Source organism: Rhamphochromis longiceps, linkage group LG19, assembly GCF_057381845.1.
Source record: "Rhamphochromis longiceps isolate RC_006_pf linkage group LG19, R_longiceps_female_GT1.1, whole genome shotgun sequence".
Taxonomy (NCBI): Eukaryota; Metazoa; Chordata; class Actinopteri; order Cichliformes; family Cichlidae; genus Rhamphochromis; species Rhamphochromis longiceps.
Genome location: NC_140575.1, coordinates 3,172,648 through 3,190,293, shown reverse-complemented (window position 1 = coordinate 3,190,293; position 17,646 = coordinate 3,172,648). Strand labels below are relative to the sequence as shown.

Genomic DNA, 17,646 nt, shown 5'->3' with positions numbered 1-17,646 from the left:
TCAAAGTAAAGACTGATACGTCAATGGGACTTCTTCAATCTCAGCTGACTGCAGGTTTCCCCAACCTGATAAACAGGACATTTGCACAATTCACTGATCACATTAACTTGGTGGACCAAGACATCAAAGGGAGGATACGAAAAGTGGCAGGTTAGCCTTCTTAGACTGTGAGATTTCCATCAGTAATGGGCGACATCTAAAACTGATGTGTACAGTAAACCTACACATACAGGTCAGTATTTAAGGTTTGACTCTCATCATCCACTGGAGCACAAACTGGGAGTCATCAGGACGCTACAACACAGAGCGAACACCATCCCCACAGACACAGCAGCCAGGGAGGCAGAAGAACATCAAGAAGGTCCTGAGTAAATGTGGTTATCCCAGCTGGACTTTTGTCAAAGCTGGGAAGGCTCCTAAAGAAAGCTGCAGATGATCCAGGAGAGACAGACAACCGCTGCCCAAGAGAAAACCTGTAGTGATCCCGTACGTGTCAGGAGTATCGGAGCAGTTGAGACGCATTTTTTCTAAACACCGGGTCTCTGTGGCTTTTAAACCCCAAAACACGCTGCACCAAACACTGGTCCACACCAAGGATCGGGTCCCCCGACACAAACAGAGTAACATAGTTGTTAAGTGCCAGGAGGATTGCCAGGATTTATACATCGGGGAAACCAAACAACCTCTGGCTAAGAGGATGGCACAACACAGAAGAGCCACCTCGTCAGGCCAGGACTCTGCAGTCTATTTACACCTACAGGCCAGTGGACACTCTTTCAATGATGAGGACCTTTTACTGGAGTATTTTCTAACACAGGTATCTGTACTTCTACTTAACTAAACAAAGTCTGTACTTTTGCAATCTGTGCTCCTGTCATTATAAATAGAGAACGGGTGGAATCTGTCTCCACCTTCAGGATTCTGGGCACCCACATCTCCACAGAGCTTAGGTGGACCCACAAACACCATCGCCCTGGTAAAGAAGACCCAGCAGTGGCTGCACTTCCTCCGTGTCCTGAGGAGGAGTAACCTGGACCAGGAGCTGCTGCTGGCTTTCTACGGCTCTTCAGTGGAGAGAGCGTGCTCTCCTCCTAGGGTGCCTGGATGTTTGTTACGCAGGAGCCACAACTGAGGCCATCGCCAGCTCCTCTTGTCTCAGGAAAACCAGCGCCATCACAGGCGAACCTCACACCCCACCCACCACCTGTTTGATCTGCTGGACTCCGGTCGGCGCCTCAGGTCAATCAGGTCCCATAGCTCCAGACTCACTAACAGCTTCTTCCTCTGGTTACCAAACACTATCCCCCCACTCCCCACCCCTGCCCACTCATCTCACCAATCTGAATCCTGATGATCTGAGTTACCCTCATCACTCAGGCCGCTCACATAAGGACTCCTTTTTGTTGCACTACTTCCAAGCAGTATGCAACTTTTTCTCTAATGTGTGCCTCACATATCCCTCTTGATTGTAAAGATTTCTCCTGATTGCTATTTATATTTTATTCCAGCACAGCTGGTGTGGGGCACCCACTATTTCGCTGTAAATGTACAATGACAATAAAGGCCTATTCTATTCTATTCTAGTCCACGGATTATTCTTATCTATATTAATGCAAGTAAGAAAATTGCATTTCCTGATGAACTGGTCCTTAAACTAAAAGGTTCACTTACCCACAGAATACTCGAACTACATTGTTGTTAACCTTCTTGTCAAACAAGTAGCGTCTGAAGTCTTCCAGGGCATCTTTGATGGCGATAATTATGAGAACCACCAGCAGAGGAATCATAGTAATTTCCTTCTGAAAGGCTTCAACCACTGGCACCCAGTTTAGCAATGTCAAGAACAGGAAATAGAGGTTTGCAGCCCTACAGAGAGAGGAGCAAATTAGTACATGGAAGTAACAAAATATAGTCACTGCAGTAGTGAAGCCAAATGAGTGGTGACCAGTTATAATGGATGTGCTGTACTGGATAACCAGTACGGATCTTCTGTTAATCCAGTTTACATATCAATTCAGTTCAGTTTCATTCAATTTTATTTATATGGCACCAACAACAGTTGACTCAATTTAATCCACAAAGACTACATTGAAAAGATGTGTAATAGACACAACATATCACACAGCTAACAAAGAGGTGAGCCTCCCAGAAGCTCGACATTATCTAAATCTCAAATTGTAAAGAATTTAAATTCAACCTCTGTAGTAACTAAAATTGTTAAAAGTCAGGAAATCAAAGAAATGAAAAGTACAGTGCTGATAAGCAAAAATGGTTATATATATATATATATATATATATATATATATATATATATATATATATATATATATATATATATATATATATGTATGTTTGAAAAACAAAATAACTGTCAGGTCTGACCTGTGAAACTGCTCGAACAGATTCATGGGAATGAAAGTCAGGAAGGTGTATTTGGTAGTGGAGATTGCATTGCTTTTGTAGTTTCTGGATACACGTTCATAATCCTGTTGGTGACGCCCATTGCGGGGAAATACCGTCCTCTGCTTCCCACAGACCCTCCCCCGAGGGCTGTGGGTGTCCAGCAAGCTGCTGTTGGGCAGCCCATCAGAGTACCAACCCCGCCTTGAGTCTCCTGCTAGCAGCTGCCGACAGCATTGCTGCACCCAGCGCAGCCGCTCCATCTATGCAGCAGATGTGCTAGGTAGGCTGTGAGGGTACCGAGGCCAGGCTTTTTATGGCCTTTGGCTTCTGTGTGCTTCACGATGATCTTTTACAAAGTCACCATCCTAGAAGGAGAAACGACAAAATTATTATTTTACAGATTAGAGTTAAATGTCAATTGCCTATGTAATATTCTTGATATTTATATTGAACTACTTGTTTATATATATTACAAAATATAAGAATTCGCTCTAAACTTTGTAATATATTGTATTGTTTAATTTGTTTAGTGTGTTACTGTTGTTGTCTTGGAGCAACTGTAACATGCATCATTTCCTTAGGGATTATTAAAGTATTCTGATTCTGATCAAATCCAGATTTTGTGGGTGTAACGTAACACGGAGTGCTGTGACTGTGTGAGTTTCTACTGATAGTTAATCCTGCTTTAATCAAATCAGGAATCTAATCAAGACTCAGTAAAACTGAATAAGAATATAAGCGTTAGAATTTAATAATTCTGATGTTTAAACCATTCAAACCTGTGTGTGTGTGTGTGTGTGTGTGTGTGTGTGTGTGTGTGTGTGTGTGTGTGTGTGTGTGTGTGTGTGTGTTCCCCTTACATAAGTTCCCCTTATGTTTCATGATGATACAATGTCAGTTTGGAAATACACGGAAACTCTGAGCATCTAAGAGGAGGCCTGACATGCTAGTAGCACATCTGAATGGCAGATTTATTGCCAACAGCAGAGGATCTCAGTTCCCCATTTGCTGTATAAAAAAGTATGAAACATTAAATAACACTTTTGAGTGGAATGACTGGCACATCTACACTCTGTACCTGGATGTAAAGCTGGAAGCATTCCTCCTCACAACAGCAAAATGATACAAAACAAATAAAACAAGCTGAAGGAGGGTTCGCAATGATAGCGAAAAATGAAAACACAAACAAATAAGCAATATAATTTTTTTTCTTTCTTTTTTTGGTTCAGCCAATTCAGGAAAACACTGAAAAATTTGTTGAGACAATGTACAGCAAGATGATGTGCAAGCTACTCCAGAGGTTAACTGTAGGAGCGACTTTGGCTGATTGTAAGTGAAGAAGCCGGGCTGCCACCAGCAGCAGAGCGCCTGCTGCCCCGACAGAGAAAATGTGTGTTTATTTACTTATTAATGCATTTTAAATATGTTGAAATGTTTTTATTCCTTTTCTAAGTGGACTCACCTCAAAAGCACGCTTTTAGTTGCACGTTATTGCTTCAACATCACAGATTGTTAGTTCTTATAAGCAGGTCGTCATCCAGGCCTTAATGTGTTTCAGACATGTTTCCAGTTCAATCAGTGTGTGTCACCAGACAAAGCTGGGTGTCATCTGCATAGCAATGAAAATGTGTGCTGTGCGTTTGAATGATACTGCCTAAGGGGAGCATGTGTAATGTACATTATTAGGAATTAGGCCTAGCGCAGCACCCTCTATAATTAAACTTAGTGTCTGGAGGAGACTCCTCCTTTACATGAACAAACTGGATTAGATATTAGCCATCTGTTAGCCAGATATGATTCAAACACGTTAGCTAATGACCTTTAATATGCTCTGGTCTCTGTAATAAAATATGATGGTCAACAGTAATAAATGCTGTACTGAGGTCTACCGAGATAAGCATAGAGATGAGTCCACTGTTCTTGCCCATAAGATCATATTAACATTCACTAATGCTTTTTGTACTCTAATGAGTTCTAAAACCTCTGCAGATAATCATTAAGCTGTTTGATAACTACTCTTTCAAGAATTTAATTGGGCCAAGGCTGCTGGGTAAAGTTATGGCTTATTAAGTGAATGGTCTGTGGTATGTTGCCCATTAATAGATATAAATAGGTCATATTTAAGATTGAAGGATTAATTAATGGTAGAACTCCTTTGAGCAGTCTTGTAGGAATGGGGTCTGAAATACACGTTGATGGTTTGGAGAAAGTTAATTACTGAAGTTAACTGGATGATCCGGGCATGTTAAGGATTATTGTGAATTATTATTATTAATCCTTGTGTCATCCTTAAATTCTGCATCCTTTCCACACCTTCCTGAAGAAAAATGTACACACACAAAATCTACCATAAAATCCTCATATAGCAATATTTTTTCTACAAACACTCACACACAGACACACACATCCTCTCTCAATCCATTTATCTGTTTCTCTCAAACACACACATATTCAAAGCCCATCAAATTTGTTCACACTTCACAGGTTCTGTTATTGAAGTTATCAGTGTTGTTGTGGTTTGCACAATAAATCTTTCCAAATCACTCTCGGGGCTCCCTGGTGGTCACACGGCTCCGTAATATGACTGGCAAAAATACAAGAATGTCATACATTGGCCCACCAGGGGAAATGATTGAAACTGGTGGAACGCAGTAAAAATGTCAAACATCACCACTTTTCTTTGAAATGAAACCCTGACATGACAGAATGCATGGTTTTATACTGAACAGGAGTGAATGGAGCGTTTTTGTCCAGAAACGTGTGGCGAGCACTAGACAAAAAAATAGTAATGCAACCAAATTAATTGTGTTGCTCATCTTTGACATGTCCAAGACTCTAGTCGCCACCAATACCCCATCACCAAACTATTTATTATATGGAAAATATTTTGGATTTTGTGAGTTTTTTCAATAAAATACTAACAATTCAAATGCTTAAACTGGCATTTAAATGGTTACAATCCTGAAAATAATTTAATGTTTGATCACTTTGAAAAGGGCTCAGTTTAATTGATTTGTTGTGTGAGGGTTTTATGGCACATTTTGCTCGTGTACATTGTTGTACACGCCAAATGAAAAACAAAAGGCCGGTGAGGCACAGAAGGCACACGTGTTATTATTACTCTCACGTCGTAACTTTCACTGTAACTGTAACTCATTTAAACCCTACACTGCAACCTTCTACGTGACCTGACGTGCACCTCCACAGAAATGTAGCTACACGTCGGGTCACAGCACACAAAAATGACTTTAAAGGCGTGGAAGGTTGCGGTGTACGGAGCAGTTTCCGGTTACGGAGTTAGGACGTCGATTTCCCGCAGAAGTCTAAATCAAGCTTCAGCTTACTATGGTGTGCACGTCCTGGTGCGAACCATACAGCGGTTTTTCTACACTACTTCTGCAAAAATAACTGACCCGTTTGCGGCCTTTCCAGAACATGAGTTGTGGTAATTGTTTTAAACAATTGACCCTAATGACCATCGGTTTTACGACTAATAACCTTTACACCACAGATTAATTAAGTCCCCATTTAAGTCTTTACAGCACCTCAAATAGAAAACGAACGTTTACTGCACGGCACCGTTAAGCCACGCCTGTTTGCACAACTTAGCCTGGGTTGTTTTTTCAGAAGCCCGGGGTCTTTTGGAGTGTAATTTTTTCATAGTTAGATGCCTGGCTGACAAGTGTATAAAACAAAAACTACACACAATATTCAAAGCACATAGTGCACACTGTGGGAATTTACGACTGTGCGTAAATCCCCCCTAATATTGGTATGATCCGAGCTCAGACACTAAGTGACTGAGCGAGGGGGCGGGGCAGCTGCTGCCTGCGAGTGAGCTGTTGGAGAAACGCAGCCAGGCAGACAGAGGAGAACTGAAGTTCGACCAGGTACCAAAGCAAATCATTCGTACTGTACAAATAATGTAAATATGACGGTGAATCATGAAAGATATCAAAGTGATCACTTGACCCATGTTACGTTACTTGCTCTTCAAGTGAATCAACAAATGAAAAGCCGAACAACAACAATGCTGTTTCTTTAGAGAGTCTTAGCTTACACGTGTGTTTATTTCATATTTTCAGTTGTTTCCCTCCACGGCTAAATAAATCGGTTTCAGTAATGCACTGATATACAAGAATGGACATAAGGAGCTTCTTTCAAAGAAAAAACTCTGGTAGATGTTATTTTATATATTATGCTTTGTATGTTGTTCAGTATATTTCTATGCAAAACAAGAGGAACTTCAATACACAGCAGTATATTCACAGCTGAAACCAGATATTTACACTTTATGGAAAACACAAGAACATTTTTTTACTGCACAACATCAATTTAGAGTAAACTTGTTTTGTTTTGGATAAATAAATATTGAAATATCTTTTGAATTAGTTAAATGTCAGAATAAAAAGAGACAGCTTCTATTTTATCACTTTCATCAAATGTAGGAGTACATGTACACTAAGTTTATTGTTAATTAATAAGAAAACTTCAGAAGATTCCATTCTGAGCTGAAGAAGCTTCTGATAGGTTAGTAGAGTCCATGTGAGTAAACTGGTGGCACAGCTGTGGATGCATATAAGGCAAAACACAGAGCCTGTTTCTGTGACATGGGAACATCAAGAGATGTCAACCAAAACACCAGGAACAGAACTGTGGAGCTCCATAAGTGTGGCTCAGTTTGAATACAATTTGGTGCCATTTGCAATTAAGAAATACAGACAGTTTATCTCTTTACTCTTAAAGTTAACAAATATGTTTTTTATATTTATCTAAAAAATAAACATTTAGTCTGATTTGATGTTACAATTAAAAAAGTGTTTTTATCCGAAGAGTCTGTAAATATCTGGTTTCAACTGTATATTTGATGATTGTCAGCACAGAGAGAGAGAGAGGGGAACAGAGAGGGAGAGAGAGGAGAACGAGGACAGAACAGAGATGAACAAGAGCAGGTGAGACACACATGTTAGTCACATGGTTGTTTACCAAAAGTATCAGCATATCATAGGTACTCATGTATCTCGTACCTAGTGTTTCTTTTTAGGTTTGTTATTTTTCAAATTCTATATTTATTAAGTTTTGCAGCTTGTTTGCACAACAAGGCTGAATAATTATATAAACCTTTCTCAATCTAAATATTGGACTTTGGTAGAATTAAAAAATAAGTGTAGTGCAGGTCTATGATGATTTTTAGTGCTACTATCATCTAGTTCTGATTCTGGTTCTGTCTTGGTTAAGTCCTCAGTAGTCCTGATTTTGAACTGTTGTAGTCCTGTTTTAATTCTGGATCAGTTCTGGGTCTGGTTGAACTGGGGTTTAGTCCCTGTGTCTTGATACAGCCAGACTTTGTTCTGCCTTGCTGCTTAATTAAAAAACTAGTTTAAGGTGTCCTGCAGATGTGATATATATTTTTCCCTATATGAAGTCATTCTTTTTTGAACAAAACTCAAAACAGAGCCAATTAATCTTTCTTTTCTTTTCATTAATCCCCCCATCACACATGCATACTACCATGTAAGGCTAAGCCCCGGGTGTATCAATGTCTGCCTCTGCTTAGAAGTGAAAGAGACTGTAAAGACTTTAAACGACTCCATACTCGAAGTTGTGGAAACAGCTTTAAGCTACCACAATCAGCTGTACACTCAAGCTGTGTTAAGCGATTACACAGAGGTATCGATACTCGGCCAACTACAAAAGAAAGTGTCTCCGTCCAGCAACTTAGAGGCCTACAGTTGTTCGTTGCTACTGTAATGAATGGACAAAGTCCCCGAGTGCGTTCACGCCTCTATCTGAAAAACAGACATTTTTCTCCAGCAGTTATCGACAGAAAACACGTACCTGCTGTTTATTTCCTCACGCCGCCCAATTTTAAGTTACTACCAGCAGTAAATGCAGCCTGTAGATTCGGTCACATCGTCGACAGACAGTACCGAGAAACAAAGCAGGATGTGAGAAATAGTCGCTCAGCCACGAAACCTTTCGCTCTACAGCGGAGTGTCGTCCAACCGAATTCCCAATGCAAAGGCACAAATGTCATATTGTCTTCAATGGCAGGAGCATGTTAGTAGCTTTAACTGAAATAGTCTGCGAACCATCTTTAATCTATGAACCAGGGGGTTTCCGTTTTTTCATCCAAATGATCTGACGGAAGTACTGTGGGAATTCACATTTGCAGCTATTCCCTGAAAATGTTTCCACATTTTCAGCGGTCGCGGCTACACTACATTATTAGGCTGTCATCAGTGTGACAGTTTTACTCTTGATATATATCCGCATAAAACATTTCTCCTGGGTTTTCTGTCTATTAACTATTTGCTTGAACTCTTTGGAGGCGATTGCGATGTTTGGGTTTATTTTTCCCGAAGCGTTCTGAACGCATCCATGTAAGTCACGTGACTGACATCAGCTGATCAGTAGTGCTGATGGCGGAACTAACTGAAAACATGGTGGTTTTACTGAGTGCATTAGCTAACAAGGACTGCCGAAAAGTAAGTCGTGAAATGTGATTTAGTTTTCTAAATGTCCACCAGAGCCACGGGCGATTGTACCTCGGTAAATACTAAGATATGTTTTAGATTTCTCCATGAGAGCTCCGATATTTCAGCGAAGGCATTTGTTTAGCAGCCCATCCATTGCCCACATATTGCTTCTGAGTGTTCTCGCTACATCGTGTTATCTGAATGAGCATCTATACCTCTAGCACCATACTAATAATGGGGTGGCTGCAGTTTAGGAATTAGAGACAGGTGTCGTGACAAGGTAGGTATCCCCGACAGAATGGGGAGCACACGCCGGGCTGTCCAAATGTGGGGCAAACAGTGTCCCTCACTCTTGATTTTCTGTTCACAAACACTTCTTATAATGACTGACTACTCCTGAAATTTTGAAGGTTTTAGCTCTTTATACAGTAAAGTTACAGGAGGAAGCAAATAATTATCAGCTGAAATATGTTTTCCGATAACACGTGAACACAATAAATGTGTTATTTTCAGTTGTAACCCACAAACGTAACGGTAACGCAGCGACACTCATCTTTCACTGTTTCACTAACGTAAAACTTCCAATGGAGGCGAAGTCAACTGCATCCGCGCTCCCGACGCCGGGGAAGCAACCTACCTTGGCACGACATCTGTCATATACTGATCAAAGGGTTGGTCGTAGGAAAAAAATGTGTTTGTGTGAAGAGCGCTTTGAGTAGTGATGGGTCAGATGATACCGAAGCGTTGGTGCGTGTATCAAGCACAAAGGGTGAAAGCCCGTGGGTGGATTGCTGGAGGAAAAGTCACATGACTGATGTAGCTGGTGATAAGGTGTCAAATTATATTTATGGGGAAGTGCAACTTTCGACTCATTTGCATCCGAGCTGAGAGGAACAGAGGAGGCTCTTTGGTGCTGTTAATGTTTTTGGCTCGTCATCACCAGAGGTGACAAAAGTACAAACTTTCTTTACTTCAGCAGAAGTGCAGATGCCTGGGTGAAAAAACACTCAGTAAGACCTAAAGTACTTGAACAACGTTTTTACTTTAAAGTAAAAGTGAAAAAGTGCAGGCTCAAAGTAAGAAAGTACAAAGTAATATTATTATTATTATTACATGAGGGTTGTTATATAAGGGTTGGCAATACAGCCACAAAATCATATCGCAATATTTCAAAGAAATTTGCAATAATGATGATATGTCTGAATATAAAAAAATAAAACTCGTTGGTGGTTGCAGCTTACAGATGGCAGTGTTTATTAGTGCAAAGAAAATGAAGGGCATTTCCATCCTTCCTACTTACTGTGACTGATGACACACTACCAAACAGAAAGACCTCAGAGGACAGGATTAGGTTAGGGATGGGGTGAAACCGAGGCACATGATCTCCTGCGGCAACCCCTACAGGGAAGCAGTCAAAAGAACAACACAATAATGTCAAATATGTAAATTAATAGGCCTAGTAGAATGTTTCATGTGTCGCACTACCAAGCGCCAAACTAGGATCCTCACAGTATTTCCTTGTGTTTAGCTGTGCCACAGGGTGGTGGATAGTCTGTGTGGGCGGGAGCCTCCTCACAGGGGGGATTACAGCGCCACCTGGAGCCTGCAGGAGTGGCTGCAGCTGCTGGACTCGCTGACAGCTCTGTTCCGTTTGGCAGTGGTCAACAACATCTCTGATGAAGTGGTGAGAAAGTGAAACAGGTTGGAAAGGATATGAACTGGAGTGTGTGGTTTCTGGTGCAATGATAGTTTCTGAGTACATAGGGACTGAACAAACTAGCCACAGTTTGCTGCATGCAGTCGATTGGTCATTCACTCAGCATTACCATCCATCCAACATGATAATACAGCCATTTGTGATCAAAGTTGCTGCTAAAAAAACATGACGAATGACCAGGTGGGAATAGCAGGTGTGGGAGTGAGCTGTAGTCAGGAAGTAGAGAAGGTTGGTGATTGGCTGCTTCGGTCTACGTGCTAAAGTATCCTTGGGGAAGGTGCTGAACCCCAAGTTGCTCTCTCTGATGCAGTCACTGGATCAAAAGCGAGAAAGGTGAATATGAAATTGAAGCATGTTGTATAAAGCTCATGTAGGTTAGACAAGCACTATGTCAGAACTAATCTATTTTAAACAGCTGGTTCTGTTCAGATTTTACAAATGTTACATGTCACGAGTCAGCTTTTATGAAACGGAGACTTTGAATGTTTGGTTTCAACCATCAGCGTGACCCTAGTTTAATATAGGAAGAAATTGTCTTTACTTTTAATAATAGGTACAGTCCAGCTCGATGCATGGTGAGTGGGGTTCTTTTAGGTGAGATTTTCAGGTCTTCTCTGGCCGATTGTGTTGCAGGTGCTGTCCCAGTTGTCAGATGTGAGCAGCAGCCAAGCTGAGGTTGTGTTGAGTGTGCTCAGAGCAAGAGAAGAGGAGATCCGCTGCGCCCTGCTGGACAGAACCAACTCCATCTCCTCTGCTACTCTGCAGGACTTTGATTGGCAACTTAAGGTGACTCGTTATTTTTCAGCATGTAGTGGAGATATCATCTGAATTTCAGGAGCGGGACCACTCCTCCTTCACGCCCCCTCCGGCCTCAGGCTATAAAAGCCCCCCTTCTCCAATACCTGCTGTTCTCATTTTCATGCCCCACCCTGCCCCCCCATTTTTCCCTGTCTTCTCCTCTCTTCCTTTCCTTCATTCATTTCTCGTTAGTACATGGGGATCTGCCCGGCCCGAGAGCCGTCGCCAGTCCCCTTCGAGGCCTTCCCCAAACCACAGCACCAGTCACACTTCCTCATCGCCCATCGTTAGCCAGGATGTGGTGCCAGCTAGTGAAACTGACTTACTGTTTACTGCAGATATCGTTCTAATTTAAATATCACATCGTAGCTTAACATTCAAAACTGAATGAAAAGAAGCAAAAGCATCTGAATATTTACAGCTGTGGATCTCGACCTGGCACTCCCAGCACAGGAATGTCTGGAATCAGCTCTCTGTTTAAAAAGTCTGATTCTTGTGAGTACTACGCAGTAGAGGAGGAGACTCGTTCAGCTGTAACTGCTTCTCAGTCTAAAATATAAAACATTTTTTGAGTTATTTCACACTTTTACTACATATTTCCATATGTGTTCATTCATAGTTTAGAATTTATTTATTTAAAAGGGACAGTGCAGTTATACATAGTTCAAGTGCAAGACATGAGACTGATGTACCGCACACAGGTTTATAGCTACTGCTAATTTACAACAATTGTCCCTTGTTGGGCTCACAATCTAAATAAATACATATTACAATAAAACATATATTTTCATAAAACCAAATTACATCAAATACAATTACAATTGATAGACAATAATTTAAAATAAAATTAAAATCATCAGATAAAATGACTACAACTTTGGTTTCCCTTTAACCACACTTTGACCTTCAATGTAAAGGATCTAATGTCTGTAATCAGTTTGATATTGGTTGGAAGTGTGTTCCACGGGTGGCAAGCCTTTATAGAAAAAGCTGACTGACCGAATGTAGATCTGCGATATAATATCTTGCAGTTGCCGTTCACCTTACTCCTAGTAACACGATTACTGTCTTGTCTCTGAATGTATCTACTGAGACACTCTGGGGCCATCCTATTTATACATTTAAAAACTAATTTAAGATAACACCAATGATTAAAACTCTTAAAACTAAGTAAGTTATATTTCTGTAAAATGTGACAGTGATGCCACCGAACCGATTTTTTTTTATCCATTATTTTTAAGGTTTGATTATATAAGGACACCACAGGCTGAAGTGTAGATGGTGCTGCTTGGGTCCAAACTGTCATACAATATGAAAAATGCGAAAATATCATAGAATGCATGAATAACTGAGCTGCTGAAGTGGGTATATAGTGCCGAATTAACTTGAAACAATTCAGATTAGCGTTGACCGTCTTAGAGATCTTCTTTACATGCTTGTCAAGTTTAAGATGTGAATCTAAAATTATTCCTAAAAACTTAAAATCTTTGACCTCCTTTATTTCTTCGTTCCCTGGGTTGATTTTAAAATCATCAGATGAATTTCGTTTCCTAATCGAAAAACACATAGAAACTGTTTTTGTTTTTTTTTAATTCAGTACAAGATGATTTTGTTCCAGCCATTGCTGGACACCATTTAGATGTACCGTTAAGGTGTCTGCTGCTTCACCAGGTGCTACGTGTATAACTGCATCATCTGCATAAAGTTGGCAGTTGGCTTTTGGGCAGCTGGTAGGCAAATCATTTATAAACAAACTAAACAGCAACGGGCCAAGAACAGATCCTTGGGGAATACCCATTCTGTTTTCCAACATGGACGACTCTTCTTTATCAGCCCTCACACACTGCTCTCTTTTGTGGAGATAGGACTCAAACCAATCAACTGCTTTCTTTGAAAAGTCAAATTTTATCAACTTAGAAAGAAGTATGTCATGGTTGAACACTGCACCCACAACACTACCATTATCCAGATTACACTTAATATTTTCAACAAAACAGCAATTTGCCATTTCTGTGGAAAATTTTGGTCTAAAACCAAACTGCATTGGATGAAGCAGTTGATTAGTCTCTAAGTAATCAATTAACTGTGCTGCCACAACCTTCTCAAGCACCTTCGAAAGAACAGGGAGTATGGAAATTGGACGATAATTACATATCAAATCACGCTCGCCTCCTTTAAAGACCGGAGTAACTGCAGCCCTTTTCCAGTCAGTTGGGGATGTCCTATTTCTTATTGATAAATTTATAAGATGTGTCAATGGTTTTGTCATGAAATCTCTATATTTTTTAATAAAACAAGTATCCAAGCCATAAACATCCTTTGCCCTAGAATCTGATAATTTCTTAATAGCCTCTGTGACCTCTGCTTCATTAACCTCTTCAATAAAAAATGAGTCTGATGAATCGATAGGGCTATTTTTAATAGTTACAACTGGAGAGCTGAAATTTTGCATTAATTCTTCTACAGATTGTATAAAATATTTGTTAAATTCCAACAAACATGTTACTGGTAGTGTAGTCATGGCTTTCTGTAGTAGTTGTTGTTAGTGATGTGTACCAACACTCCCTCTACAAAACACAAGTGATAGCCTTAACTACACTGAGAATGGCAGAGGCTCTAAAACTTAACATGTTTTAGTTACTGAAAAAACCCAGCCTCGTGAACCGGGTCATCTAGAATCTGAAATATTACGTTTCAAATAAATCAGCTAAATGTTTTGTCTTTATTTTGTAGTTTTGACATCTTAGTTTTGATTGAGTAGGTGTGTCCAAACTTTAGTAGTTTTGCTTTGAGGTTTTCGATCATATAGAAATCAGAAGTTTTTTTCCCGCAGAGGTGGTTATCACTATTTCAAATGATAATATGAAATCTTAACCTTTCCAGATAGTTGTTCTTGTTCATGACTACCACCATATAAAACTTTACTGATAAGGGATTATATGGATAATTTTATGCAATCACAAATTCAGGCAAGCAAAAATAATTCTAAACAAACATTGGCAGAGCACAGTGGCCTGTCGACCTGTCAGCAACACTGGGATCATTTGTAGCTCATGTTTCATTTGTGTTTGTAGAAGGCAATTTTTATCCCACTGACTGGTCAAAGACAGCCGCATGAGTCAGTGAGCTGAATTCTTAACATTGTTGTTTATTCTGGTAGCATCGGTTTGACAAAGATCATACTCATTGTCAGATTTCCTTGTAAGCACAGACATTTCATCTCTTCTATGTTGTTTTTCTCATCTATTCCTTCAGTTAGCTCTGTCCAGTGATAAGATATCATCTCTCCACACGCCTCTGCTCAGTCTCAGTCTAGATGTGCGAGAAAATGGAGTCCTCCGGCCTGTCACTTTGGAGATGAACAGAGATGAGCTAGGCATGCTCATCAGTTCATTAGAGTCTGCTAATAAGGTAAAACATATTAAATGCATTAGAGATATATACACACTACTATAACACTACTATATACAGTTTTCTTAGGAGCGCATATGGTAGTATAGCCCTTTGCAGCATCTATTTAAACATATGCAAGTATCTTGGGTGTGAAATTATTTCCAAAGTATTGGTGCAAACAGTAAATATTTGCACTTCCATTCGTTCATCCATTTCCTTAACTGCTTGATCGAATTCAGTGTCACGAGAGGGCTAGAGCCTCACACAGCTCACAAGGCCAGATACACCCTCGACATGTGGTCAGTTTGTGTTCACATTCACATCTACTGCCAGTTTAGGATCATTAGTTAACATAACACGCTTGTCTTTGGCCTGTGGGACAAACCAAGAAGAACGCACCCAGGCACAGGGAAAGTTGACACAAAGTCCCCAACCCAGTCGTAATGATTTAATGGTCTTCATGTCTTGCAGGTAGTGTTGCAGCTGAAATGATGGAAAAATTGTGGATTACTAATCTCCTTGAAGACCACAGAGCATCCAGAGGAGGAATATTATGTTCCTCAAGTGTGTGAAAGAGGAGCTCCCATATTTTGGACAGGGTCCTGTAGGTTCCAGCCATAATGATGTGATGAATGTTCCGTCATGTGCTGGAGCAGTTGGATACCTACACTTTGTTTTCCTTTTGTTTTTAGTTTTTTGCACCATGTTCAATAAATGTTTATTTTGCATTTTGTACTGTTGAATTAAGTGGTGTTTATTGATTTTAGCAGCAGTATTAACTGACATGTAAATCCAAAGTAGGGATAAACTAGTTTTCCCTTCAAGAGGGAAATTTTCACTTTTATGTGTATTTTACAGTCTGTTTAATTTCATTTTTCATGAAATTGGCACTCCCATATTCACACATTACTAATCTACATTTGGTGTCTAAAATGTAACAAAAGTGAAAATACATTTTAAGAAATGTTTTACATCAAAACCACCTGCTGAAGTTCACACCAAGCTCCGTAATGGGAGGGAAGGTGATTTAAGTGACTTTCAGTGTGTCATGGTTGCTGGTGCTAAATGGTCTAAATATTTCAGAAACTGGGATTTCTTTCAGGTTTACAGAGAATCACCAAAGTAAAGAAAAATATTCACTGAATAGTAGTTCTCTGGGCCTTATTGATGCCCGAGGTCAGAGGAGAATAGTCAAATTGCTTTGATATGATAGAAAGGCAACAGTAACTAATAGTAAGTAATAATAATAATAAACACAAGACATAGAACACTCATTTGTTATCAGTTGCAAATCTTAGCAATATATCTAACATAGACAATTAAAGGCATCCACCGGGTGGTCTCTACTGGCTCGTTGCTCTTAAGGAAGCGGCTTGGGAGCAGCAGTTCTCGGAGGTTGTCATCAAGCCTGACATACAAAGAAACAAGCTAATCAAGGGCAACAGGTAAATGTTTTGCAGGTTACTCAGGCCATGGAAGAAAGCATCACAAGTGTTTTTTCCTTCCACCCTTCAGTCCACTGAATAATGCACCACAATTTGCTTTTGCTGCAGCAAATTGTACATGCAGTGAGCAGTTACATCAAAGTAGGTGTTTTAACAAACACACCCTTTGTTAATAAATTTGGCATACGACAACTCAGAATTTGAGTTTATGACAACCTGTGCTCATTGTAGGATTCTGCCTGTCAAGAGATTGTATAGGTTATAGGTTAGTTTAGCAAAATCTGAGGTTCACACGTTCAGTGAAGCTGCTTGGAAACTAACATACATTCGTTAAAAAACCTTGAATTTTTTCCAGCTCAGCGGCGAAGATTTCAGGTGAAGGCAGAGCTGTTTCAGAGGGCTCTGTGTGGAGGAGATAGAGTGAGCAGAGGGGACATCTGGGCCCTCTACAGTGTGAGGAGCTGCAGATGAAAACTCATTTTGACAACAAATGAATTGCGTCATTGCATTGAGCTCAACTACCTTTTCGAGCAGAATGTCTTGGTTTGAAGCGAGGCAGTAAGGGACAAGCTCATTCACCTGTACTTCTTTAGTAGGTGATTGTTCTGTAATTAACCAGCAGACTGCTTATGCACATAAGGTAGGAGGGAAGTGCAGACAGCTGGGGCAAACTAACACAGGTGCAGACAACACAAAGAAGCAGGGGAGGAAGTAAAACCAAACAGACTGGACAAGAGATAAATGGCACAGTGAGAAGCAATGTCAGGAAATGAGAAGCAATAACTAAATAGAGGAACAAAGACACAGAACTAAACTAAACATATACACAGCAGGAACACTGACTAATTTATCATATTTAGTAGGAATGGTAAACTTGGAAGGCTTAAGAATTAGGATATAAAGATATAAAGATTGGAAAGGTTCGTGATTTGGATTGTTTGAAGGTAAGATTTCATTTTGATATCACAGTGAAAATTGCTAATCTATGTGCTCTCATTTCCAATTCCATCCATCCATCTTCATCCACTTTATCCGGGGCCGGGTCGCGGGGGCAGCAGCCTAAGCAGAGAGGCCCAGACCTCCCTCTCCCCAGCCACCTCCTCCAGCTTATATCTCTCGGCTGGCCGGGGGAATACCAAGGCGTTCCCAGGCCAGCCAAGAGATATAATCTCTCCAGCGTGTCCTGGGTCTGCCCCGGGGCCTCCTCCCAGTGGGACATGCCCGGAACACCTCACCCAGGAGGCGCCCAGGAGGCATCCTTGTCAGATGCCCGAACCACCTCAGCTGGCTCCTTTCGATGTGGAGCTGCAGCGGCTCTACTCTGAGCCCCTCCCGGATGGCCGAACTTCTCACCCTATCTGTAAGGGAGAGGCCAGCCACCCTTCGGAGGAAGCTCATTTCTGCCGCTTGT

The 17,646-nt window shown here is 40.6% G+C and overlaps 2 protein-coding genes across 2 annotated transcripts in view; one reads left to right on the top strand and one right to left on the bottom strand.

Annotated features, from left to right (window-relative positions):
• Window positions 1–8,796, bottom strand: part of atp10d (ATPase phospholipid transporting 10D) — a 42,050-nt gene extending 33,254 nt beyond the window's left edge. Inside the window, exons 1-3 of the mRNA XM_085391445.1 lie at window positions 8,242–8,796; window positions 2,383–2,768; window positions 1,672–1,866 (exon numbers count right to left, since the gene is read on the bottom strand). Coding sequence (XP_085247571.1) covers window positions 1,672–1,866; window positions 2,383–2,663 — 476 coding nt within the window. The 5' untranslated portion in view covers window positions 2,664–2,768; window positions 8,242–8,796. The remainder of the gene's footprint in view (window positions 1–1,671; window positions 1,867–2,382; window positions 2,769–8,241) is intronic.
• A 3-nt stretch (window positions 8,797–8,799) lies between these two features.
• Window positions 8,800–15,523, top strand: commd8 (COMM domain containing 8). Its single transcript, XM_085391448.1, has 5 exons — window positions 8,800–8,891; window positions 10,411–10,566; window positions 11,233–11,385; window positions 14,653–14,808; window positions 15,262–15,523. The coding sequence occupies exons 1-5, from the start codon at window positions 8,826–8,828 to the stop codon at window positions 15,280–15,282; spliced, it is 552 nt and encodes a 183-aa protein (XP_085247574.1). The 5' UTR covers window positions 8,800–8,825; the 3' UTR covers window positions 15,283–15,523.
• Window positions 15,524–17,646: the final 2,123 nt, after the last annotated feature.